The following is a 25,893-nucleotide window of genomic DNA, read 5'->3' on the forward strand; positions in this document are numbered from 1 at the left end:
CCAAGAAGATGAAAGAAAGTTTTCAGGAGTAGAGGAGACACTTTACACCAAGATGTCTGAACTTTATTGACTTACTACCTGGAGCCATTTTTTAGCTGTTAAGAAGCAGAATAAGGAGCCTGGGGCTTCTGACTCTTTCACCAGACTTAGGAAAGTGAGAGGAAGGTTTAGACACGGGTAGGGCCTCTTGGCGCCTTCGGGCAGCCCCACTGAGCCTTCTCCTCATTTGGCTGGGTGACTCCCTTCTGCCTTGATGACCCCTGGAGGAGAGGAGAAACAGACGGGGCCTCTGGGCTCCTCCCTGCCCTGTAGGGTGCGGCTCCTGCCCTCTCCCTTGAAGTTTACCTGTTGCTGCCACAAGTTTGGCTTCCTTGGTCTTTCCTTTGAATCCTGGGTGGTGCACGAACTAGGCGTGTTTCGTGTACTTGGGGAGAACTGGAGGGGAAATTCGCCGTATTTTCTGTTAAGCCAGCACTGACCCCAACAACTCCACTCTCTAGTCCCACTTCCCAAAAGTCAAAACGGAAAACAATCAACTCACCTTCTCCTGAATCAGATTCTGCAAACAGACGTTCACCTTTTGAATCTGGGCTAACTGGGGGCCACGAGGCTCTGGGTATAAATCTGTTAGAAAATTCTAGAGGAGGAGTTGAAGGCTGACAACATGGTAAAAACCTGAGGTCCATCTGCCACTCTAGTCCTGTCACCACAGGCCATCCCTCCCCTCATCTGGATCCCCTCATCCCAGTGCCCTCCCAGGCAGGTGGGAAAATCCAATACTCGCACCTCCATCTCTTTAGAGCGATGTCAGTTCCTCTACCCGCTCAAATAGCACAATAACCCCTTTCACTACTCTTCATGGAACCTCCCTGTCCATCCCCGCCCCATTGGAATAATCCAGGCCACACCCTCATCTCCATGGAGTGATCCAAATCCCTCTGAATGGAATGCAGACCAGCTTCCTCCAGCCCCAACAATGAGCACCAACTTAACACTTGGTGGCATCCTGTCATTATAATGCTGCCCCCAATTCATGATCCCTGACCATTAACTCTCCCCTCTCCAGAGTGGTCTCAGGCTGTGTCTACACATTCCCTGCTCCTCCCTCCCTGGCCCTCTGCCAATTCACACAGAGGGGCAGCCCCCTTACCTCACCGAGGGCTCCCAGATGCAGCTGCTGTCGATGTGCCTCCCTCAGACGGTCTTCAAACCAGGTCTGGCCATGTTCTAGCAGCTCCAGCCCCTGCCACAGGGCATCCTGTTCTCTCTCCAGAGCCTGCATCCTCTGCAGCTTGGAAAGGCAAATACAGAGGCTGACTCTTGTGCTACAGCAGGGCTCTGGGTCATGGCCCTTCCTCTCCACCCCTGTTTGGGTTCACTGTGTGGTCACTGAGTGTGAGCCCGGACTGGTCACTGAGGACCTGAAGGGCAAGAGAAGGCAGGCGAGAACACTGTGGGCCCTCAAGTTGAGTGAAAATATAAAGGGCAGATCTATGGAGAAAGACTTCCCCTGGGACCTCTTGCTGGGCTGATACTCACCCAAAGAAAGAAGCTCTGGGCCCCTGGGTCTTGGCGGCTTGTCCCTAGTGGCAGCAGCAGGACTGTGTAGGGAGCCTGCACCAAGGGCAGCCTGCCAGGGCCCTGGCTCCCCATGGCTCTGAGGTGGGAAGAGTGGAGCCACTCCCACTGGTGTAGCCTGGACTGGTCCCTCCCCTCCGTCCCTGCCTTGGCCCCATCCTCCTTCTGTCAGCCTCTCAGGCCCCTTCCTGCTGTGTCTGTCTGAGGCTGGGTGTTCCCACTTGAGAAGAGAGACCATCTCCCGTGGGCCCCTCTGTCTTCCCTCTAATTTGTTTTTGTAGGGCCTCTCTCAAGTGGTTCATTCTCGTGAAGTCTCCTAGGGTAGAATCTGAGGGTCTCCCTACAGCAGTGACACTGTATTTTTACTGAGGCAGGGCAGGTTCCCCTGTGGATTCCTGCTCTGTGTTTCAGCTCTTTCCTGGTCGGTTTTGGCTGGCCTAAAGAAACAATACCTTTCTCCAAAATAAACTTTATTCCTAATATAAAACAAAATTTCTAGAGAAACTAAAAATTCTGGGTCTGAAGGAGATAAGAAAACAAAGAGGGCATGGCAGCCCACTGGGGTCTCAGGAGGCTGAGGAGGGCATAGGAAGGACTCTCAGAGGATGCTGGTGGCAGCAGGCAGCACTTCCTGGCTCATGAAAACATTCAAGTCCAGGTTAGGATCTTCCAAATCCAGTTTCATAAACTTATCCACTAATGTCTGGCAACTGCAGAAAGAGAAAATAGTGAGATTTATGGGAGAATGGACAACCAAGTTCCTGGGCAGAGGGGAGAGGCTGTGACACAGAAAACCTGGGATCTTGAAGATTTAGGGATTTCAGAAAGAAATGATGGATTTCTGAAGGGCAAAGTGCTGGAGGAAAGATGAGTCCCTGAAAAGGGGAGAAGAGCCATAGGAGAAGATGCAGAGAGTGAAGACACTGGGGCCATGCACTCACTTTTCCATTTGGTTCTTTTTTAGCAAATCCTTGACAGGCTTGATGGGTTTTCCACTTCGTATCAAGTCTGAGACCTAGGAACAACAAGCAAGAAGGTTGGAGGGCTGAGGGAAATTGAGGAAGAGAAGGGGAAATAAGGGTCAGAAATTCTGTGGACCTAAACCCAGGCCCCAATAGGAGTAGGAATGGAAGGGAGCTCTGAGGGGGAGGTGGTTGTGCATTTGGATCTCATCACCTCCTTGCCACGAGCCACGAGTCTGTTGGGAAGCCCAGCCTGGATAGCTGTGTGGGAGGCATGGCTTGCCTTCGCCACACCTTCGCAAACCTGATAGAAGAAGACAAGGTCGTTGCCATCCTCACAGGTCTCCATGGTCTTAAAAGAGAATAAAAGACAGTGTATTGTCAGTCACCTCCTTCCTGTCCTAAAACCTTTGGCCAATCCTTGTGGGGAGGGAGAAAAGGGAAGGGATGTGGCCTCTGTACTGAGGGAGCCCTTGTTCTGATAGAGGAGCCAATCTCCACTGCTGGGAAATGCAGATCCTAGGGGCCCCCGAGGGGCTAGATTGGTCTCCTCACCAAATACTGCACCAGGGGCCCTTGTGGCAGCAGCTGTAGCTGAACAAGGCTCAGAAAGTTGGTGGCCACAAAGATGTGGGGGCATGTGCGTCCAAGTGCCAGCCAGTGTCGGAGCACAGCGGCCAGAAGTGCAAGCCCATCCACCTGCAGAGAAGGCAGAGATTAGGGTTCAGAGCCATGGGGATCCCATGTGTCCCTCTGCACTTGCACTGGCCTTTCCCTATCTTAGGTTCTGTTTCTTTTCTGCCCACACAGCCCTATTCTATTCCAGGGGTCCAGCCTCACTCTCATGCTCCTTCATCCTCCTCTGTTTCCCCCTCCTTAGTTTCTCCCCATATCAGTTTCTCCCCTCACCGTGTTGGTTCCCTTTCCAAATTCATCAATGAGGACCAGCGACTGTGCAGTGGCATTGTTCACTGCTTTCGCCACCTGCTGGGCGTAAGGTGGACAAGGGAAAGTTAGTATTGGAGGCCTGTAATGCACTGACCACACTTGACCCGTGAATAAAGCTGTATATGCGACACCCCCACTGCACTGCAAGTTCTAGAATGGTGAGGTGCATGCTTTGTTCATCCTCTCTTTGCCAACAGTGACTCACACGGAGCAAGCATTCAAGAAGTGTTTGTGTTGGGAGGCTGAGGTGGGTGGATCACCTGAGGTCAGGAGTTCAAGACCAGCCTGGCCAACATGGTGAAACCCCATCTCTAATCTTTAAAATAAAAAAAGAAATAAAAATAAAAATACAAAGTATTTGTAGTATTGATTCTTTCTGTCTCTGACCCTAGTGCTTCCCACTTTTAGTATAGAGGGCATGCAGCAGAGGGCATGCTTTCCTGTTTTGAGCATTTTCAGGGGTTCCTTCCCCATTACCCACTCCCTCAATCCCACCTCCCTTTGCTCCTTTTGACCTGGTTGAGGTCGATCATGAAGGTGGAGAGGCCAAGGGAGATGGATTCACAGCTATGAATTCGCGTGAAGATGGCATCTACTGCCCCAATTTCGGCCTCCTCTGCTGGCACAAAGCTGCCTACCAGGGCCATGAATACGATCAAGCCTATCTGAATAGGGAAGGAAACAGGGCCTGGGGCCTGGTGCTGTGGGCTGAGGTGAAAGAGAGGCTCAAGGCATGAATGACAGATCAAAGAGAAATAGAGTGAAACAGGAGAAAAAGGTAAAGAATACACTGACTCTCTCTCCTTCCCCAATCCTGATCATAGCCCCGTTGGCTAATTTAGGATCAGTAAAGAGGCATGGGGCATAGGCAGAGACATACTTGGGAGTGGTGTGTACCTACTCAGAGGCGGGTGGAGGAATTTGAGCCATGGAAAGTTCCATTAGAGCATGGCTCTCTAATAGAGAATGAGAACATGTGAGATGGAAGCACATGGTCCCTTCATGAGGGGTGGGGTCAGAAAACAGGGAAAAAGAGCTGCAGGAGCCTGGGTTGGGTGGCAAGTAAGGGTGGAGTAGATGCAGAAGATGCCAGAGGCCCAGGCTGTAGGGCTTCTCCTCACCTGTTTGAGGTATATGCTCTTCCCTGATGAGTTGGGTCCGGTGATGACTTTGACCCTTCCTTTGTCCCCACCACATTCTGTGGAGTTGGGCACAAAGGTTCGGGCACAGAGTTCCATCAGAGGATGTCTGCAGTGGGTGGAGAGGCACCTCGCATAGCTTGTGGATCAAAATGGATGAATCCCCAGAAGATGGAGCCTTTTTGCCCCTCAAGTTTATTCCTCCACCCACCTCTATTCTTACCTGCCATTCTGGATTCGTACCCCAGGGACTTGGGAGTAACGGGGCCTTGAGTAGCCATAGTCCCGGGCAGCACTGGCAAGAGCCAGCAGGACATCCAGACGGGAGGCAAGGTCTAATACTCGGGTTAAGACAGCTGCTCGTGCCAGCACCTGGCACTGCAACTGGTACATCAGCAGTGTCTCCTGGTCTGAGAGAGGGTGAGGGAGGGAGCTGGAGGTCAGCTCCAGGGCAAAGTGAAGGAGAGGCAGAGGCCCCTAGAGGGATCTGGAAACAGGTGTGCAGATAAAATCTGAGACCTCAAGACATTCAGAGGAAAAGATACAGAGTCAGAGTGAGAGAGACAGAGTAGGAAGAGAAGGGGCCTGTTGGAAACATTCCCAAGTTGCCCACTCTCCTCCTGCCCCTGGCTGCTGCTTTTTTAAAAACATCTTACAATGCACATAACCTCTGGCTCCTCCTCACCCCGGATCTCGCAGTGCAGGTCCCCCAGCAATGCATCCAGCTCCTTGGTTCGGGCACTACGATAGTGAAGCTTCTCCTCTGAGAGAAACTGGGTACAGGGGTTCAAAACTGTGGGCTTTCCATCTCTTGGTCCTCCTCTTCTTCCTCACCTTTCCAACCTCACCTCCAGCCCCTAAGCCTGACTTCTCTTTCCTTTGCCTCAGTGCCGGTAAAGCTCAGAGTAAAACTACAGAGGAGAGATCCCATACTGGGCAGTGCTGCTATGGGTAAGGCCCTCCCTCAGCGGCTGACTCATTTTCCTCATCGCTCACCTACAGAGGTTGAGGGTCTTACCATGAAGTCCAGTCCGTCAATCTCAAAGTCACTGGCCTCTACCATGGAAGACAGGCGAGGAATACAAAGAAGGAAGCCGATCTGGGGAGAGTAAAGAGGAGATACTTTACTCTCCTGCTTGGAGAATTACTGGATACCTCCTCTCCCTAGAGGAAGCTTAAGAGATCCCTGTATCCCCACAAAAAGGTGTTCATGTTCTTCAGGCTGCCCCATAAGTTTTCTTATCTACCAGTGTTTCTATCATAAGCCTATCTCCCCGAAAAGACCTCTGAAGGCTACACCCACTCTCCTACCCTCACCAGAGGGATATAGATGACACTGCATGACGGAATACGGGAGTCCAGATTCTCCAGCTCCTTGCGGGCAACCTCGGTGAGGAAATTGGGAAGTCCCATCAATCTTCGCTTTTCTACGAGGGTGGAAGACATGTGGTTATCAAAAGTGAGGCTCCTGCCCTGGTTGCTATGAAGATTCCCCAGCTGTGGTGACCACCTGCCAAGGATGGTAGTCTGTCCCTGCACAGGGCTCACAGGCCCATCCGCACCCAACACTCACTCTCATCAATTTCCGGATCTATGTTGGGGAGGACTGTGAAGCGATTTTCAGCAAGACTGCCCTCAAAGTCTACCTGAGGAGATAAGAGGTACTGCTTCTTAGCACCTGGTACCCTCTTTCTGTCCTGTTCCTCAGCTCTCCTTGGGCCCTAATTCTCCCTACAGTCCTGCTTTAACTCTCACCCTCCAGATACTTCCCTGAATTTCTGCCACCTCCTCTCACCATCCCATTCTTTTTTTTTTTTTTGAGATGGAGTCTCACTCTTGTGACCCAGGCTGGAGTGCAATGGCGCGATCTCGGCTCACCGCAACCTCCGCCTCCTGGGTTCAGGCAATTCTCCTGCCTCAGCCTCCTGAGTAGCTGGGATTACAGGCAGGAGCCACCATGCCCAGCTAATTTTTTGTATTTTTAGTAGAGACGGGGTTTCACCATATTGACCAGGATGGTCTCGATCTCTCGACCTCGTGATCCACCCGCCTCGGCCTCCCAAAGTGCTGGGATTACAGGCTTGAGCCACCGTGCCCGGCCCTTACCATCCCATTCTTTAACTACCCAACTGACCTCAATAACTCTCATGCTTCCCCATCTCGCATGCTGCATTCCCTGGACTCCAGTCCCTCTCCTCTCTCCCCCTGACCTCCCTGGGTGCACTCGCTCTTTCCTTCCACTCACTACTTTCCCAATGAGGCTGGCAATATGGTGCAGGTCATCAGAGAACTCGTGGGCAATGTCCCGAAAGAGCTGGATGGACTTCGGCAGGGAGCGGCAGGCATCCCTCAGGCCCAGGGCACTGTACACAGTCTGTGAGAGAAACACAACAAGGAGGACAGCCCATATGCAGCTCTGGCTGAGGTGGGGATAGGGACAAACTCCGAAGAACAAAGACCAGCAGAGAAGATCACAGTAATAAAGAGGGAAGATCTCAAAGGCAAAAAGAAACAGTGAGACAGAAAATGGCATCTGTAAAATTCGATGCCAGGCACTGTATTAAACCCTGCAGCTACAAAGACAATTAAGATATGGTCCTGGCTGGGCACGGTGGCTCACACCTGTAATCCCAACACTTTGGGAGGCCAAGGTGGGAGGATCACCTGAGGTCAGGAGTTTGAGACCTGCCTGGCCAATGTGGCAAAACCCCATCTCTACTACAAACACAAAATCAGCCGGGCATGGTGGCTTATGCCTGTAATCCCAGCTACTCAGGAGACTGAGGCAGGAGAATCACTCAAACCCAGGAGGCGGATGTTGCAGTGAGTCAAGATTGTGCCATTGCACTCCAGCCTGGGCAGCAAGAGTGTTAAGTCCATCTCAAAATAAGTAAAATAATTAATAATAAATTAAAAAATAAAATAGATGGACCAGGTTACAGAACTAAATACATACATACATATATATATACACATATATATGTGTATATATATACATATATACATTTATATATATGTATATGTGTGTATATATATACATATATACACACATATACATATCCATATATATGTGTATATATATACATATATACATATATGTATATACCTATATATATACACATATATATGTGTATATATAGGTATATATATATACCTATATATATACACATATATATGGATATATATACCTATATATGCACATATATGTGTATATATATGTATATATATACACATATATATGGATATGTATATAGGTATATACATATATATGCATGCATATATTTATTTGTTTATTATTTATTTTAGATGGAGTTTTGCTCTTGTTGCCCAGGCTGGAGTGCAATGGCGCAACCTCGGCTCACTGCAACCTCTGCCTCCTGGGTTCCAGTGATTCTCCTACCTCAGCCTCCCAAGTAGCTGGGATTACAGGCATGTGCCAACACACCCAGCTAATTTTTTGTATTTTTTGTAGAGACAGGGGTTACTCCATGTTGGTCAGGCTGGTCTCAAACTCCCTACCTCAAGTGATCCGCCTGCCTTAGCCTCCCAAAGTGCTGGGATTACAGGCATGAGCCACCGCGCCCGGCCAGAACTAACAAAAATTACCAAGGAAGTTCAGAGAGTAAGACTAAAATGGAGAAAGATAGTTTGAGATGTCTTTGCAGAGAAAAGGAAATAAGGTGGATCTTAAGGCTATTCAAAAGGCAGGCAGGCAGGTATTGTGTATGAGTGAGAGCATAGGCTAATAAACAGAGGTAGGAATAAGAGCTAATTTTTTTTGCACTCCCAGGCTGGAGTGCAATGGTGCCATGTCACTACAACCTCTGCCTTTTGGGTTCAAGCTATTCTCCTGCCTCAGCCTCCTGAGTACTTAGTACTACAGGCATGCGCCACCATGCCCAGCTAATATTTGTATTTTTAGTAGAGACGGGGTTTCACCATGTTGGCCAGGATAGTCTCAATCTCTTGACCTCGTGATCCACCCACCTTGGTCTCCCAAAGTGCTGGGATTACAGACGCGAGCCACCGCGCCTGGCCAAGAGCTAATATATACTGACTGTTTGCAACATGCCAGGCAATGTTCTAACAATTTACATATGTTAATTTCATTCACTCCTCAAAATGCTCCTATGAGGTAAGTACTAGCATTACCTCCATTTTACAGAGGAGCAATCTGAAGCCCAAAGAGATGATGTAATTTTCTCAGGTCTCACGGTGAGTAAATAGAAGAGCTGGGATTTGAACTCAGGTGTCTGGCTTTTTTTTTTTTTTTTTTTTTTTTTTTTTTTTTTTTTTGAGATGGAGTTTCACTCTCGTTACCCAGGCTGGAGTGCAATGGTGCAATCTTGGCTCACTGCAACCTCTGCCTCCTGGGTTCAGGCAATTCTCCTGCCTCAGCCTCCTGAGTAGCTGGGATTACCACCACGCCCAGCTAATTTTTTGTATTTTTAGTAGAGACGGGGTTTCACCTTGTTGACCAAGATGGTCTCAATCTCTTGACCTCGTGATCCACCCGTCTCGGCCTCCCAAAGTGCTGGGATTACAGGCTTGAGCCACCGCACCTGGCCCAGGTGTCTGGCTTTTAACCACTGTACCATTCTGAGTAGGGACACAGTGGGTATTCTAAGCAGAGTAATTAATGCAAAGCCTGCTGTGGCTGAAGCAGAGCATAAATTTTAACAAGTGATAAGGGGAGATACAAATAGTTGTATGTATCTGCTCATATTTTTAAAAATGGAAATCACTGGCCAGGCATGATAGCTTATGCCTGTAATCCCAGTACTTTGGGAGGCTGAGGCGGGTAGATCACTTAAGGTCAGGAGTTCAAGACCAGTCTGTCCAACATGGTGAAACCCTGTCTCTACTAAAAATACAAAAATTAGCCAGGTATAGTGGCATATGCCTGTCATCCCAGCTACTTGGAAGGCTGAAGCAGGAGAACCGCTTGAACCCGAGAAGCGGAGGTTACAATGAGCCGAGATTGTACCACTGCACTCCAGCCTGGGCAACAGAGACTCCATTTAAAAAAAAAATTGCTTTATGTGTCAGGTATACATACTGCAGATAATGAAACCAGGTTTCTCACTGTCATAGAAAGAAGTTACAAATGAAGAAAGGAAGAAACCTAGAGTAAACTCTGTGGCATTTGACTGGAATCAGAGGTGTCACGATGACCTCATGGGTTATATAGACAGGTACAGGAATACAGATATGTATGCATGGGTATACATACACATATTTCCTAGTTCTGTCTGTGAAGAGGGCCTAAAAGAAGTGTCAGATACTTGATTTTTTTGACAGAGTCTCACTCTGTCACCCAGTCAGGAGTGCAGTGGCACTGTCTCAGCTCACAGCAACCTCTGCCTCCCAGGTAGTCCTACTGTCTCAGTCTCCCGAGTAGCTGGGACTACAAGCATGCATCACCACTGCCAGCTAACTTTGGTGATTGTTATTATTATTTTGAGATTGAGTCTCACTCCGTTGCCAAGCTGGAGTGCAGTGGCACAATCTTGGCTCACTGCGACCTCTACCTCCTGGGTTCAAGCGATTCTCCTGCCTCTGACTCCCAAATAGCTGGGGCTACAAGTACGTACCACCATGTCCAGCTAATTTTCCGTATTTTTAGTAGAGACAGGGTTTCACCACGTTAGCCAGGATGGTCTTGATCTCCTAACTTCATGATCTGCCCATCTCGGCCTCCAAAAGTGCTGGGATAACAGGCGTGAGCCACCACTCCCAGTAAAACCTTTGTATTTTTTGTAGAGAAGGAGTTTCGCTATGTTATTGAGGCAGGTTTCTAACTCCTGGGCTCAAGCAATCCTCCCACATCAGCCTCCCGAAGTGCTGGGATTACAGGCATGAGCCACCACACTTGGCCCAGATCATGGTTTTAATGCCATTCTCCAAAAAGTAACAAGGCTCCTTGGAGAAACTGATTCCAGGGCTGGTGCAAGGAAAAGACAAGATGAGTCTGGAGTAAAAAACTAAAAAAGGAAATACTCAAAATAAAAATAAAATAAAATGAAGGCTGGGCACAGTGGATGACGCCTGTAATCCCAGCATTTTGGGAGGCCGAGGCAGGCAGATTACAAGGTCAGGAGTTCGAGACCAGCCTGGACAATATGGCGAAACCCTGTCTCTACTAAAAATACAAAAATTGGCCAGGCGTGGTGGCAGGCACTTGTAGTCCCAGCTACTTGGGAGGCTGAGGCAGGAGAATCAGTTGAACTCAGAAGGTGGAGGTTGCAGTAAGCAGAGATAACGCTACTGTACTCCAACTCCAGCCTGGCGACAGAGTGAGTGAACCAGCCTGGGCAACATAGTGACCCCCATCTCTATGAAAGGCCTAGTGCCGTGGCTCACACCTGTAATCCCAGTACTTTGGGAAGCTGATGTGGGCAATCATGAGGTCAAAAGATCAAGACCATCCTGGGCAACATGGTGAAACTCCCGTCTCTACTAAAGATATAAAAATTAGCTGGGCGTAGTAGTGCGCACCTGTAGTCCCAGCTACTCAGGAGGCTGAAGAAGGAGAATTGCTTGAACCCCAGAAGTGGAGGTTATGGTGAGCCAAGGTCGCGCCACTGCCCTCCAGCCTGGGCAACTGAGTGAGACTTTGGTGGCTCAAGCCTGTAATCCCAGCACTTTGGGAGGCCAAGGCAGGCGGATCACCTGAGAGAGGGGGTTCGAGATTAGCCTGATCAATATGGAGAAACTCTATCTCTACTAAAAATACAAAATTAGCCCAGTGAGGTGGCGCAGGCCTGTAATCTCAGCTAATTAGGAGGCTGAGGTAGGAGCACTGCTTGAACCCAGGAGACAGAGGTTGCAGTGAGCCAAGATCACACCAGTATACTCCAGTCTGGGTGACAGAGAAAGACTCTGTCTCAAAAAAAAAAAAAAAAAGGTTAGAATAAAATTGGACAGCGTGTCTAGGGTACAATCTGAAACACAGGCTGAGGGGCTTTACCTGGACTTCTGGGATTCAAGAAGGAAGGCCTTACCTTGTAGAGAACCTGCCAGTCGCTGACCTTGGTGTGAGACAACTTCATGCGTTTCAGAATCAGCTACAGTCAGACAAGGTTACAGCCACTGTTTCCCCTACACTCACTCTAATGACCCTCATGAAGCCCAACACCCAGTTTCAGCCTTCAATCTCCTTCCCCACCTCCCTGCCCTCCACCTTGGGCTCACAGGAACGTTCTTGATGTGACCCAGGAGTCGATGCAGCATCTGAGCCATGTCCAGATTCTGGGGCAGCAGGAAAAACTGAATGACGTCCAGACGAGAATTGAGTTCCCCCAGGTCATGAGTTGGACGTGTGAACCACAGCCTGGAAGTGAAGGTTAGGGTGGGGGTACTAGAAATTACACCTGTTCTCATCATCTTGATCTAAATTTGCCAAAAAGTGTGTTGCAGTCCTGGGGATTGTGGCAATATGTATCCACAATGTGCAAGTGCAGTGTCCTACCCATGCAGGTGTGTTTACATGTATCTACTGAAAATTACTAGATGTGACCATAATTGTGTCTACATATCACAGTTTCAGCGGATAAGACCGTGTGTCATTCCATGTGGATATGGAATGAAGCTTGTCAATATTTTAGGAAAGCAGTGTGTTGAGGTATTTGTGTGCCAACACTGCAGCTCGTTCTGCAGCTAAGAGACGGTGAGTCAGTATGAGTTTGTATGTCTGTATTTAGCTGTGAAAGTGTCTCTGGGTAACAGCAACAGACATTCATCTTTTCGTATTCTTCCTGTGAAAACATAACCTGTCTCATTAGGAATAATAAGCCTTTAATTCATAATAATGGTCAACTCTGCAGAGAAAAAAGGTTTGGGGAAGGATATTAAAGGGGCTTCAACAATAATGTCTTTTTTTCTCTCTCTCTCTCTTTTTTTTTTTTTTTTTTGAGACGGAGTTTCGCTCTTGTTACCCAGGCTGGAGTGCAATGGCGTGATCTCGGCTCACCGCAACCTCCGCCTCCTGGGTTCAGGCAATTCTCCTGCCTCAGCCTCCTGAGTAGCTGGGATTACAGGCAGGCGCCACCATGCCCAGCTAATTTTTTGTATTTTTAGTAGAGACGGGGTTTCACCATGTTGACCAGGATGGTCTCGATCTCTTGACCTCGTGATCCACCCGCCTCGGCCTCCCAAAGTGCTGGGATTACAGGCTTGAGCCACCGCGCCCGGCCTGAAGATTTGCTTCTTACATTGTAGTCTATGGCCAGTTACTTTGGGTTCAAACACTCCAGATTAGAATGAAGCGGAGCATCCAGATGGCTTCAAGGGTGAGTTTCAGGTACCTCTGCTCCTTGGTCATTGAGGGCTCCCTCCAGGGCAGTGTAAGTCAGTCTGTAAATACCCATCTCCACCTTAGAAAGCACATGAGCTGCTGGGCGCGGTGGCTCACGCCTGTAATCCCAACACTTTGGGAGGCCGAGGCGGGTGGATCACGAGGTCAAGAGATCGAGACCATCCTGGTCAACATGGTGAAACCCCGTCTCTACTAAAAATACAAAAAATTAGCTGGGCATGGTGGCACGTGCCTGTAATCCCAGCTACTCAGGAGGCTGAGGCAGGAGAATTGCCTGAACCCAGGAGGCGGAGGTTGCGGTGAGCTGAGATGGCACCATTGCACTCCAGCCTGGGTAACAAGAGCGAAACTCTGTCTGAAAAAAAAAAAAAAGAAAGCACATGAGCTGCACTAAACACTTAGATATCTCTGACTCATGTCCTGCTAGTACTGGGAGAGACTTTAGTTAAGCCAAACTTCCTAATTTTACAACTGCAAAAATGAGGCCCTTAATAAACAACTTGCTCAAAGTCATACTGCTAATGAGAACAGCTGAGTCTCAAAATCAGGTCTCTGGACTGCTAGGACAGGGCTCTTTAGAGCATATTGTGACATTCAGTCACATTCTTTGTGCCCTGTCTACCTTTCAGTTTTTGAACTCCTGGCCTCAAGCAATCCTCCTGGCTTAGCCTCTCAAAGTGCTGGGATTACACGTGTGAGCCACCACATCTGGCCCTATATTATTATTATTTATATCTTTTTGTGCGTTAGAGGTATTTCCTAATAAATTAAATTTATATACAGAAATATTAATAAATGTGTAATATGTTCTTAGTTCATTAGATTATATGATGATTCTTCAAGTTATATGATCTCATGCCCTGCCTGATTCCATCTAGGGAATATGCACTCCTCCCCCACCTTAAATCCAGTGCTCTTCTCCACTGAGAATTCTCTCCCTCCCATCTGTGGTTGAGATTAGAGATCTGCACCTGAAGCCCTGGAGAATGTGTGGGTAATTAAATCACCCTGCCGATTACTTGGAGATGCTGATTACCTGATTACCCTGCTGATTACCTAGAGATGACCTCAGAGATTATCCTAAATTAACCCCTAAACGATACACATTGCAGGGGAAGATGAGGTAGAGAAAGAATTGTGCACCTGAGGCGAGCAAAGGTTTCCACTCTGAGTATTCAGAGTTGATGTTACCAGTGTGTTTGCATTTGTGTATTGTGTTCACACATTGAGTGCTACTATATACAAGACCATGTGTCAGACACTGAGGTAACAGGAATGGTCACTAGACAGAGTTCATAGCTATGGAGGCAAGAAGATTCACTGACTGCTAATTCTAACCTGATGTGACGGTGCAACTAGAAAAACATAAACAAGCACCATTGTGAGCACAAGGAAGATGCACATCAACTCCTTACAGGCACCTGTAAAAGCTAGAGGGTAACAGTTGGGTTGCACCTTGAAGAGGATGCAAGTTTTTTGTCTTTAAACAGAGTCTCACTCTGTTGCCCAGGCTAGAGTGCAGGGGGGCAATCAGGGTTCACTGCAATCTCCACCTCCTGGGTTCAAGTGATTCTCCTAACTCAGCCTCCTAAGTAGCTGAGACTAGAAGCAAGTGCCATAACACTCAGCTAATTTTTGTATTTTCAGTAGAGACAAAGTTTCACCATGTTGGCCAGGCTTGTCTCGATCTTCTGACCTCAAATGATCCGCCGGCCTCAGCCTCCCAAAATGCTCGGACTATAGGCGTGAGCCACCACACCTGGCCTGGATGTAAAATTTTGATAGGTAGAGAACAAGGAAAAGACTTTCCAGAAGGAACAGGATAAACACAGGCATTACATGTTTCCACAAGGGCAACTGGCCCTAAATGACTAGAATATAAGTTAGATCCAGTAGGAAAGGACTTAGAAGGAGCTTGGGAAGGTGAACCTAGAATTAAAATTGGAGTAAATGTGACGACTCTGAACACCATATACTGCTAAAGATGCTAATGTCTACATCCTGAAGGTAATGGAAAAACTTCCTGAGGTTTATGTTATTTTCTTTCTACTTATGCTATTTGAAAAGTGGAGTAACAGCCAGGTGCTGGGGCTCACACCTGTAATCCCAGCACTTTGGGAGGCCAAGGCAGGCAGACTGCCAGAGGTCAGGAGTTCAAGACCAGCTTGACCAACATGGCAAACCCTGTATCTACTAAAAATACAAAAATTAGCTGGGCATGGTGGTGGGCACCTGTAATCCAACTACTCGGGAGGCTGAGGCAGGAGAATGGCTTGAACCCAGGAGGCAGAGGTTGCAGTGAGCCCAGATTTCACCACTGTACTCCAGCCTGGACAACAATAAGATTCCATCTCAAAAAGACACCCTGTCCCCCCAGAAATGTGGAGTGACATACTTAGTTTATTATTTTGTTGTTGTTGTTGTTTTGTTTTGTTTTTGAGAAGGAGTGTCACTCTTGTTACCCAGGCTGGAGTGCAATGGTGCGATCTCGGCTCACCGCAACCTCCGCCTCCTGGGTTCAGGCAATTCTCCTGCCTCATCTCCTGAGTAGCTGGGATTACAGGCACGTGCCACCATGCCCAGCTAATGTTTTGTATTTTTAGTAAAGACGGGGTTTCACCATGTTGACCAGGATGGTCTCGATCTCTTGACCGCATGATCCACCCATCTCGGCCTCCCAAAGTGCTGGGATTACAGGCTTGAGCCACCGCGCCCGATGGAGTGACATACTTAGATCTCTGTTTTGGAATGACAGGATTTTTGTTTTTTCTTCCTAACTCACATGAACTGGCAGAATGATAGGTATTTTAGAATGAAGGGTGGATTGGAAAAAGAAGAGATTAGGGGCAGAGACACTAATTTTAAGGCAAAGGCAATGCTCCAGGTTAAAAATGATGATGACCACAATTAGAGCAGTGCAAAGAGACAGAGATAGCTGGGGGAGACATTTCAGGATAGAATCAATAGGCCTTAGTGAATAATTGAATATAAGAAATGAGGGAGAAGCATCAATCCAAGGTTCATGGCTTGAGGTGTACTGCCAGCAATGCCATTAACCAGCAAAGGGAATGCAGGAAGAGGAACAGATCTGGTGGGCATCAGTTTGGATGCTCTGAGTTTGAGCTGCCTGTGAAAACTGCAGGTGGTGATATGCAATTAACATTCACATATGGAGTTCAAAACTAGAAGTCATCGCAGAAATTTGAAGTGTGTTTTCTATAACTAAAGATAACCATGCTAACATAGCCATGTGTTACGATAGCTTTTTTTTTTTTTTTTGAGACAGAGTCTCACTCTGCTGCCCAGGCCGTAGTGCAGTCGTACAATCTCAGCTCACTGCAACCTCCACCTCCTGGGTTCAAGCGATTCTCCTGCATTAGTTTCCCTAGTAGCTGGGATTATAGGCACCTACCACCACACCGAGCTAATTTTTGTATTTTAGTAGAAACAGGGTTTTACCATGATGGCGAGGCTGGTCCTTGACCTCAAGTGATTCACCCGCCTTGGCCTCCCAGAGTGCTGGGATTACAGGTGGAGCTATCCTGCCTGACCTTATATTTTTTGTGTTTTTTTTTCTGCTGCCTGTATGTGTGCAAGTCTATATATCATCAATGGGTATATGTGAATCTGTGTTGACAACAAAAAATAACATGAATACCAGCTACCACATATGGCTGTTATAAGGATGAAATGCATCTAGCCAGTGCTCGTGCTCAGTAAAGGGCAGTTGTTTTATTACTACTAGGTGGGGTGATGTGTGAGAATCCATATACTGCCATTAGCAGGCTTTAGTATGTAGTGTGCACATGGAATTCATGCATTAGTCTATATTATGTATGGGATACTAACTCACCTGAGCAGCTTCTCTCCCCACTTACAGCGGCATCTGTTGAGGATTCCTGTGAGGGATAAGTCAGGGAGTGAGCTTGTTACAAGGCAGGGGCAGGGAATGGAATATATACATGTGTCTAAGCTGAGGCATCCAGGTCAGAGGTGTTGTTTGTTGAGGAGGCTGGCCTGGGAGGGCACAAGTCTGGTGCCTCGCCACAAATATGAGTTGGGATTACTGTACATGGAGATGGGGAAAGGGATGGACACTCACAGGGACACTCAGCCAGAAAAATACACAAAGCAAGTATAGCTAAAACTCAAGGGCCCTCCTACCCCTGCATCAGAAAAAACCCCAAAACTCAAGAGCAGCTGGGCTCGGTGGCTCATGCCTGTAATCCCAGCACTTTGAGAGGCCAAGGTGGGCAGATCACTTGAGGTCAGGAGTTCAAGACCAGCCTGACCAACATGGAGAAACCCAATCTCTACTAAAAATACAAAATTAGCTGGGCATGGTAGTGCATGCCTGTAATCCCAGCTACTTGCGGGGCTGAGGCAGGAGAATCGCTTGAACCCAGGAGTCAGAGGTTGCAGTGAACTGAGATTGCGCCATTGCACTCCAGCCTGGGCAACAAGAGCAACACTGTCTCAAAAACAAAAATAAAAGCCGGGCGCGGTGACGCATGCCTGTAATCTCAGCACTTTGGGAGGCCGAGGCAGGCAGATCACAAGGTCAGGAATTTGAGACCAGCCTGGCCAACATGGTGAAAACCCTATTTTTGTCTCTACTAAAAATACAAAAATTAGCCGGGCATGGTGGCACACACCTGTAATCTCAGCTGCTCAGGAGGCTGAGGCAGGAGAATCACTTGAACCCATGAGAAGGAGGTGGCAGTGAGCCGAGATTACATAACTGCACACTCCAGCCTAGGCAACAGAGTGAGACTTCATCTCTAAATAAATAAATAAAATAAAATAAATAAAATTTTAAAAAACTCAAGAGCTGGCCAGGAATGGTGGCTCACACCTATAGCACTTTGGGAGGCCAAGGCAGGTGGATCACTTGAACTCAGGAGTTTGAGACCAGCCTGGACAACATGGTGAAACACCATCTCTACTAAATATACAAAAAGAATTAGCTGGGCATGGTGGTGCAGGCCTGTATTTCCATTTATTGGGAGGCTGAGGTATCGTGAAGCAGGAGAATCACTTGAACCCAAGAGGCAGAGGTTGCAGTGAGCCAAAATTGGGTCACTGCACTCCAGCCTGGGTGACAGAGCAAGATTCCATCTTAAAAAAAAAAAAAAAATGGCCGGGCGCGGTGGCTCAAGCCTGTAATCCCAGCACTTTGGGAGGCCAAGGTGGGTGGATCACGAGGTCGAGAGATCGAGACCATCCTGGTCAACATGGTGAAACCCCGTCTCTACTAAAAATACAAAAAATTAGCTGGGCATGGTGGCGCCTGCCTGTAATCCCAGCTACTCAGGAGGCTGCGGCAGGAGAATTGCCTGAACCCAGGAGGTGGAGGTTGCGGTGAGCCGAGATGGCGCCATTGCACTCCAGCCTGGGTAACAAGAGCGAAACTCCATCTCAAAAAAAAAAAAAAAAAAAAAAAAAAAAAAAAAAAAAAATGTGCCGGGCACGGTGGCTCACGCCTGTAATCCCAGCACTTTGGGAGGCCGAGGAGGGTGGATCACGAGGTCAAGAGATCGAGACCATCCTGGTCAGCACAGTGAAACCCCGTCTACTAAAAATACAAAAATCAGCCGGGCGCGGTGGCTCAAGCCTGTAATCCCAGCACTTTGGGAGGCCGAGGCGGGTGGATCACGAGGTCGAGAGATTGAGACCATCCTGGTCAATATGGTGAAACCTCGTCTCTACCAAAAATACAAAAAATTAGCTGGGCATGGTGGCTCGTGCCTGTAATCCCAGCTACTCAGGAGGCTGAGGCAGGAGAATTGCCTGAACCCAGGAGGCGGAGGTTGCGGTGAGCCGAGATCGCGCCATTGCACTCCAGCCTGGGTAACAAGAGCGAAACTCCGTCTCCAAAAAAAAAAAAAAAAATGTAAGAGCCCAACACACATATGTCAAAAACTGGACACAACCTACTGAGATATGAAACCATATGAATATTTGGGGAGATGTCCCTAATATATCCTAAAGCCAGAGACAACTGATACTCTATACGAATCAAATAGGCAGTTATACAGTTACAAAACTCTCCTATATACACAAGGCCTCCCAAAGTCCCTCACAGGTAGCAGTCCATTCATATAAACCCAGGGAAGGAACACAGAATTCGTAAAGTAATGACTCACATGCAACAACATTGTACAGCCACAAAGTATGGGGAGACGCTGAAGCTCAGGATGAGTACAAAGAGGATAAGAAAGTTGGATTATTGTGGAAGAAACATCTGACAATGAGAGTGAAGTGGGAAGAGAGGCTGGGACACATCTTTGGAGCCAATTGCTTTTCTGGTAGGTCTCTGTAATGTAAGGGGTGGGGCACACCTACCAAAGAGGCTGAGCCCCTCCTTCAGTCCACTGGCCACTTTGTATACTGAGGGGTGAGACTCGCTCTTAAAGATCTGCAGAACACTGTCAAGGAAAAATGGAGGAGTTTGGGGTAACTTAGATGTTTGAAGGGAATGAGAATTGAGGGCTGAGAAATGGAAGGGTTTGGGGTAACTTGGATTTTGAAGGGAATGAGGATTGAGGACTGAGAAAATGGAATGGGAACAGGGGATATCCTCAGGCTGGAGTGCTGTGATGCAATCTCAGCTCACTGCAATCTCCACTTCCTGGGTTCAAGCTATCCTCCTGCCTCAGCCTCCTGAGTAGCTGGGATTACAGGCACAAACCAACATACCCACTAATGTTTGTATTTTTAGCACAGATGGGGTTTCACCATATTGGTCAGGCTGGTCTCAAACTCCTAACCTCAGGTAATCCACCCATCTCAGTCTCCCAAAGTGCTGGGATTACAGGTATGAGCCACCGCGTCCGACCAAGATCACATCTTGATGTAAGGTTTGTCCCTTACTTTTCTTTGCCTCAGTTTCTCCTTATAGAAAATAAGGCTAATACCTTTATGCTTTCTGCTTTTCTTCCTCTCTTCCCCTCAAAGCCCCCCTTCCCTTTCCTTCAAGGAGAGAGATCTTAATAGCCCCAGGATTAGGGAAACTAGAGCCTCATTAGGATTATTGGGGCATTAAACTTAATCCTTCTCCCTCCCCAGAGACAGCAGCATGCCTCCACCTCTTTACCTGTAAGTGTCTTGATCTATGTTCACCAGATGAGTCCTGAGGACAGAAAACAAGCAGGAAGGTGGCTGGAGTATGAGGGGTCTGAGTTCATTCCCAAAATCTACCTCCTTTGTCCCCCTCTCTGAATAGTGCCCAGTCTTATTCCCAAAGTTACACACCTCCTTAGGTTCTCCTGGGTGTCCTAGAGCACTTTACCCACTAGGTCACAGCCACATCCACACCCGACTCCCACTTTACTTTTCAGGCCTCCCAATCCCACATTACTTTGGTTGGGGTTGGGGTGAATCACCTACAACACAAATTTCTTAAAGCCCAGGATGGGGATGCCGACGTTATAGTCTTCCAGTTCAACCCCGATTCTTCTTCGACCCAGGAACTTCAGCAGCCCTCCAAGTGCTCGAACCTGGAAGAGGATAAGCAATGGAGTGAGGGTAAATCTTAATCTCCTGGGGGCTGCAGAGCACGAGGGAAAACTATTCTTTTCTAGGGGTAGGCCAGTACCTCCCAGAACTCAGCCCTAGCACTGGGATTCTTGTGTCTCCAACCTGCCGCCTCCCAGCCCTTATTCCCCAGCACCAATCTCACTGTGAGGAGGCAGTCAAAAGGAATAACGGAGGAGAGGAAGAGAATTTTCTCAGTGGCAGTCATGGAGTCTGGGATGAAGGAATAGTTTCCAGAAAGGAGGCGTTGTTTGCTTATCTCCAGACCTATTTGAGGGAGGCAAGCAAAGGGAAAGGTCTTGTAGCTCAATTTTTTCACCCCATTTTAAGAACGAAACAATAGAAGCCAGAGAGATGATTTGACTTGCCCACGTTCACATGAGCAGTTAATGGAAAGCTAAAGCAAGAACCAAATTTTCAGACTCTTAGTCTAATTCTCTTCTTAGTCTTCTTTTTTTTTTTTTTAAATGGAGACGGGGTCTCGCTATGTTGCCCAGGCTGGAGTGCAGTGGCTATTCACAGATGCTATCTCACTACTGATCGGCATGGGAGTTTTGACTTGCTCCGTTTCCAACCTGGGCCGGTTCACCCCTCCTTAGGCAACCTGGTGGTCCCCGACTCCCGGGAGGTTACCATAAGGATGCTGAACTTAGTGTGGATACCCAATTGGCACAGCACACTACAACCCAGAACTCCTGGACTTAAGAGATCCTCCAGCCTCAGCCTCCCAAGTAGCTGGGACTACAGGCACGTGCCATGGTACCCAGCTTCTCTTCTTATTCTACATGTAATATAAAGATACTTGGCTGAAAGCACAACCTGAGAAAAATAAATGGCTGAGGAAAGTAAGATATCTGTCTCGAATTGGGGATTTTGGCCAAAAAGATGGTATTAATAGAGGAACTAATAGCACTAATGCCTTAATATCTATTTAGGATAGTACACTCCCTGTTCTTGTTGTAAACCTAGGAAGCTTATGGCAGTGCCTTATGGATCATAAGGGTCACTGAGGCAGTGCCTTTTGGTTTTGTGATTAAAAAGGCTTTAACTTAATGGGGAAAATTCCAACAATAAAATCTGTCCAAAAAGTGTCACCACTACTCAGGGGAGGCCCTCATCCCTAGACGTGTCTTAAGCAGAGGCTTCACAATAAGCTGCAGATTATTAAAGGGTAGGGAGCAGGAGAGATCTTGCGGGGACCGGTCACAGGGCATGAGGAGCACAAAGGTTTACAGTGAGATAGGGCAGAGGGGAGGGCTATGATGATGAAGGTAGAGTTTGGGGGAAAGGATGGAACACGGGAACAGGGAGTTGGGCAAAGCAAAAGGAAGGAAATACCAAAATCCACACTTGGCAAAAATATGATTTCAGGTCTCTTGGGCTCTCTGTGCTCCTGGGAGGCTGTGGGAGAAGCAAAGAAAAGGCTATCATTGTGTACATCTCAGTCCTTCTACCTTTGTCTGACACTCTCTCTCACACAGTTCTAGGCCCCTGGAACATTCCATACATGAGTCCTTCCCCATTTTCCCTCTCTCCTTTGCCAAGTCCTTACCAAGCTTTCCCAGAAACCGAGTCATAGTCTCATCCTGCTTGGCACTCGTAACAACAGATTGGGGATTGATCTCGTCCAGAACTTGGAAGAATAGAGACCAAATGAGTTAAAGGATCTGTCTTTGACTAAGAGAAAACCCATAGCCCTCCTTTTCCTACTCCTATACTCAAAAACATTTCCTCCCTAGGAGTAGGGAGTGCTCTGCATATTGGGAACATAGGTAGAAGTTAGGAATGAGATTTAGAAAATTAGTAAGAGTGATGGGATGATGGGACGGAAGAAGGGTGCTCTGGATATTGTCGCTAGACTGTAAACCCCTGGAGAACAAACATGACTGATTTACCCAGGACTATATCTGCAGCACCTTAAACATTGTGAATACCTCACAAATACTTCTGGCCGGGCGCAGTGGCTCATGCCTGTAATCCCAACACTGGGAGGCCAAGACAGGCAAATCACTGGAGGCCAGGAGCTCAAGACAAGCCTGGTCAATGTGGTGAAACACCATCTCTACTAAAAATATAAAAATTAGCCAGGTGTGGCAGCACATGCCTGTAATCCCTGCTAGTCAGGAGGCTGAGGCAGAAGAATCACTTGAACCTAGGAGGCAGAGATTGTACCACTGCACTCCAGCCTGATCAACAGAGTGAGACACTGTCTCAAACAAAACAAAACAAAACAAAACAAAACAAAACAAAACCTCACAAATATTTGTTAAATAATGACATGAATTCCTAAAAACAACAGATGGAGCTTCTGTGAGGCAACTATATATTGAGTCAGTGCTATAGTTTGGATATGATTTGTCCCCACCAAATCTCATATTGAAATTTAATCCCCAGTGTGATAGTGTTGGGAGGTAGGGCCTTGAAGGTGGTGTTGGGGTGATGGGAGTAGATTTCTCATGAACAGATTAATCCCCTTCCTGGAGTGTGTTGGTGGGTATTTTGTGAGTGGTTCGCACTCTATTAGTTCCTGAGAGAGCTGACTGTCAAAAAGAGCCTGGCATCTCCCTCCCCCTTGCTTTCTCTCTGACATAGGACCTCTATACACCCTGCCTTCCCTTCTTTCATGAGTTGAAGCAGCCTAAGGCCCTCATCAAATGAAGATGCCCAATTTCAAGCTTTCTGACCATCCAGAATCATAAGCCAAATAATTTTTTTTTTTTTGGCTGGGCATGGTGGTTCATGCCTATAATCCCAGCACTTTGGGAGGCCGAGGCGGGTGGATCACCTGAGGTCAGGTGTTCGAGACCAGCCTGACCAACATGGAGAAACCCTGTCTCTACTAAAAATACAAAATTAGCCAGGCAAGGTGGTGCATGCCTGTAATCCTAGCTACTCAGGAGGCTGAGGCAGGAGAATCGTTTGAACCTGGGAGGTGGAGGTTTCAGTGAACTGAGATTGTGCCACTGTACTCCAGCCTGGACAAGAGTGAGACTCCAACTCAAAAAAAAAAAGGGGTTTCTTTTTTTAAATTACCCAGACTCAGGTATTCCTTTACAGCAATACAAAATACACTAGACAGTGAGGTGAGCTAATATAAGTAAAACATGGCTGGGTGTGATGGCTCACACCTATAATCCCAGCACTTTGGGTGGCGAGGTGGGTCAAATCACAAGGTCAGGAGTTCAAGATCACCCTGGCCAACATGGTGAAACACCATCTCTACAAAAAACCAAAAAAATTAGCTGGGTGTGGTAGTGTCTGCCTGTAATCCCAGCTACTGGGGAGGTTGAGGCAGGAGAATTGCTTGAACCCAGGAGGCAGAGGTTGCAGTGAGCCAAGATGGTGCCACTGCACTCCAGCCTGGGCAACAGAGCAAGACTCTGTCTTGGAAAACAACAACAACAACACACACACACACATGCACACACACACACATATATATGTATACACATATTTTTTGTGTTTCGTGTGTGTGTGTGTGTGTGTGTCACACATTTCTAATCCCAAAGAGCAGAGGAATTCATGGTTCTGTCCCCACCTCTCTGGAGAAGCTTGAGGCTCTCGTGGTCTGGGGCATCTGGCATGAAGTGGATAGTGGAGTCACTAGTGTCATAGTAGGCAATGCCCAAGTATCCTGAATTCCACAGCACACACAGATGGATCTGTCCAGCAAGGAAGAAAGGAAGCCACTGTTTGAACCACTCATGAGCGTTAAGGTTTGCCATGCCTTATGTAATTAAATAATTTAATCTTATCTCTGAGATAGGCATCATTTAGTGACTGTGAAAAAGCCACTCAGGAGGTAAGAGACTTGCCCAGTTGTTTCCAACCCTCTTTTTTTTTTTTGCGATGGAGTCTTGCTCTGTCGTCCAGGCTGGGGTACGACGGCGCAGTCTCCGCCCACTGCAACCTTCGCCTCCCAGGTTAGAGTGATCCTCCTGCTTCCACCTTCCCCTAGCTGGAACTACAGGCACGCGCCACACACCCGGCTGATTTTTTTGTGTTTTTAGTGGAGACGGGGTTTCACCGTGTTGTAACCAGGCTGGTCGGGAACCCCTGAGCTCAGATGCTGCGCCCGCCACGGCCTCCCCAAGTGCTGTGGAATCGGAGCCACCGCCCACGGCCCCCAACCCTCTTTTAACTTTCCATCCACGCTCCATCCAGGTTCCCCTCAGAGACCTCGGCCGGCTCCTCCTCCTCCTCGCCTCCCTCTTCCTCGGCCTCCCTGGGGGCCGGCACTGCGGCCGGGCTGGGGAAGCGGGCGGGGGCCTCTCTAGGTCCCGATCCCTGCGGCGTCCTGCTTGGGGTCGCTCCTAAGGAGGCCATGAGCCTGGAGCCTCTGCGGATGCGAAAAGCGAGGGCAAGTCAGAAGCGACGCTCCACGGAGGCCGGGGAAGGTAATGAACTGAGTACTTCCGCGGCAGGGCTGAGGGGCGTGGAGCGCTGTGGACGCGGGTATGGGTACATGCTGAGGGGCTGGATTGTCGGGTATTTAACTAAAGCACTGATTGTGGGAAACTCCGCGCGCCCCATCCTCATTTCTGTCACGCGGAGGTTGTGCTTCGGCAGAGGTCTGAGGGTCCTATGGAGCGAGTCGTGCACGTCTTATATCTCTGCCTCTGCTAGCCACGCGCCGGGACCACAGCCTCACGCTCTTATCTTCCTCCTCCCCCACGCTGCCTCCATTGCAGCGTTTTCCCGCCTTTTCGGTCACCTAGGTCGCGACACGCCAGAGAACGCCCCACTGACCAACCGCCTAGAGTCTGCGGGAGGGACGCGCCGGTGCGTGAGCGTGGTGCGCGCGCACACGCCCCGCCGTCCTAGCCGCTATTGATTGTAGAGGCCGGGATCCAGCCTAGAGATCCGACAGAGTGAGGAGGAGGGCCGTTGCTGAAGAGTCTGGACGCTGATTGGCCTATTTGCATTCGGGGCGGGTCTAGAACGTTCAAACTTCCCGCCCTCTGCCGTTGCTTAGCAGCCGCGCCTATAGCCCTCAGGGTTTCTGGACTTTGATTGGCAGAATGGGAAGCCCGCGAGAAGGTCGGATGAGGGGCTGCAGTCCCAGTCCCTGGAACCGTTCTGGGAGCGTCGCGGGGGTATGAGGAGGCCAACCTTAAAGAGCCAGAGGCGCGCTTTTTTTTTTCTGCAACAACTCTAAGTTAATATTTGTACCCTCTGAGTTAATATTTATACAGAGCTTAGAAGTGCCTGGCAAACAAAGTAAGATCTACTTGAGCGGTGTTTCAAATAAATAAGAGGAAACAAGCAAGACTCCTGTCTTAGCGCTACCTTGTCTGTTTCCTGGGTGCAGGGTATGACCACTCCCATAATGGCACAACGGGGCCTAATTTATTATTTAAACCCCTCAAGTGGAGGTGGAAGCATTTGAAATACACCAAATTCTGGCAGAGAC

At 48.2% G+C, this 25,893-nt stretch overlaps 2 protein-coding genes across 3 annotated transcripts; both read right to left on the minus strand.

Annotated features, from left to right (window-relative positions):
- Positions 1-167: 167 nt before the first annotated feature.
- Positions 168-2,068, minus strand: SAPCD1 (suppressor APC domain containing 1). Of its 2 annotated transcripts, XM_003944340.4 has the most exons (5): positions 1,540-2,068; positions 1,151-1,291; positions 542-637; positions 346-435; positions 168-260 (listed from the first exon to the last, which is right to left on the minus strand). In XM_003944340.4, the coding sequence occupies exons 1-5, from the start codon at positions 1,651-1,653 to the stop codon at positions 168-170; spliced, it is 534 nt and encodes a 177-aa protein (XP_003944389.1). In that variant the 5' UTR covers positions 1,654-2,068. The 2 variants fall into 2 exon arrangements, with proteins under 2 accessions (XP_003944389.1, XP_010330554.1); XM_010332252.3 differs by having other exon boundaries at positions 223-435.
- Positions 2,069-2,098: 30 nt separating this feature from the next.
- MSH5 (mutS homolog 5) lies at positions 2,099-24,818 on the minus strand. Its single transcript, XM_074398238.1, is given in 25 exon segments — positions 2,099-2,288; positions 2,520-2,593; positions 2,755-2,892; positions 3,096-3,239; positions 3,450-3,524; positions 4,004-4,153; positions 4,610-4,736; positions 4,851-5,037; positions 5,313-5,400; positions 5,646-5,726; positions 5,945-6,054; positions 6,201-6,273; positions 6,873-7,001; positions 11,632-11,694; positions 11,822-11,960; positions 16,798-16,843; positions 19,290-19,372; positions 20,041-20,076; positions 20,334-20,481; positions 20,484-20,493; positions 20,626-20,747; positions 21,819-21,881; positions 22,033-22,113; positions 24,019-24,142; positions 24,660-24,818. Coding segments are annotated over 25 exon segments (2,550 nt in total). The 5' UTR covers positions 24,807-24,818; the 3' UTR covers positions 2,099-2,176.
- Between the last annotated feature and the right edge of the window lie 1,075 nt (positions 24,819-25,893).

The sequence above is a fragment of the Saimiri boliviensis genome, chromosome 4, assembly GCF_048565385.1.
Source record: "Saimiri boliviensis isolate mSaiBol1 chromosome 4, mSaiBol1.pri, whole genome shotgun sequence".
NCBI lineage: Eukaryota > Metazoa > Chordata > Mammalia > Primates > Cebidae > Saimiri > Saimiri boliviensis.

What these genes read in the sequence shown, in the direction of transcription:
- SAPCD1 (XM_010332252.3), bottom strand. Translation starts at nt 1,653, where the DNA reads ATGGGGAGCCAGGGCCCTGGCAGGCTGCCCTTGGTGCAGGCTCCCTAC. An exon ending in ATCTGGGAGCCCTCGGTGAG is followed by an intron (nt 638 to 1,150) that starts GTAAGGGGGCTG and finishes CTCCTCCTCTAG; the next exon opens with AATTTTCTAACAGATTTATA. An exon ending in AGAATCTGATTCAGGAGAAG is followed by an intron (nt 436 to 541) that starts GTGAGTTGATTG and finishes TTTCCCCTCCAG; the next exon opens with TTCTCCCCAAGTACACGAAA.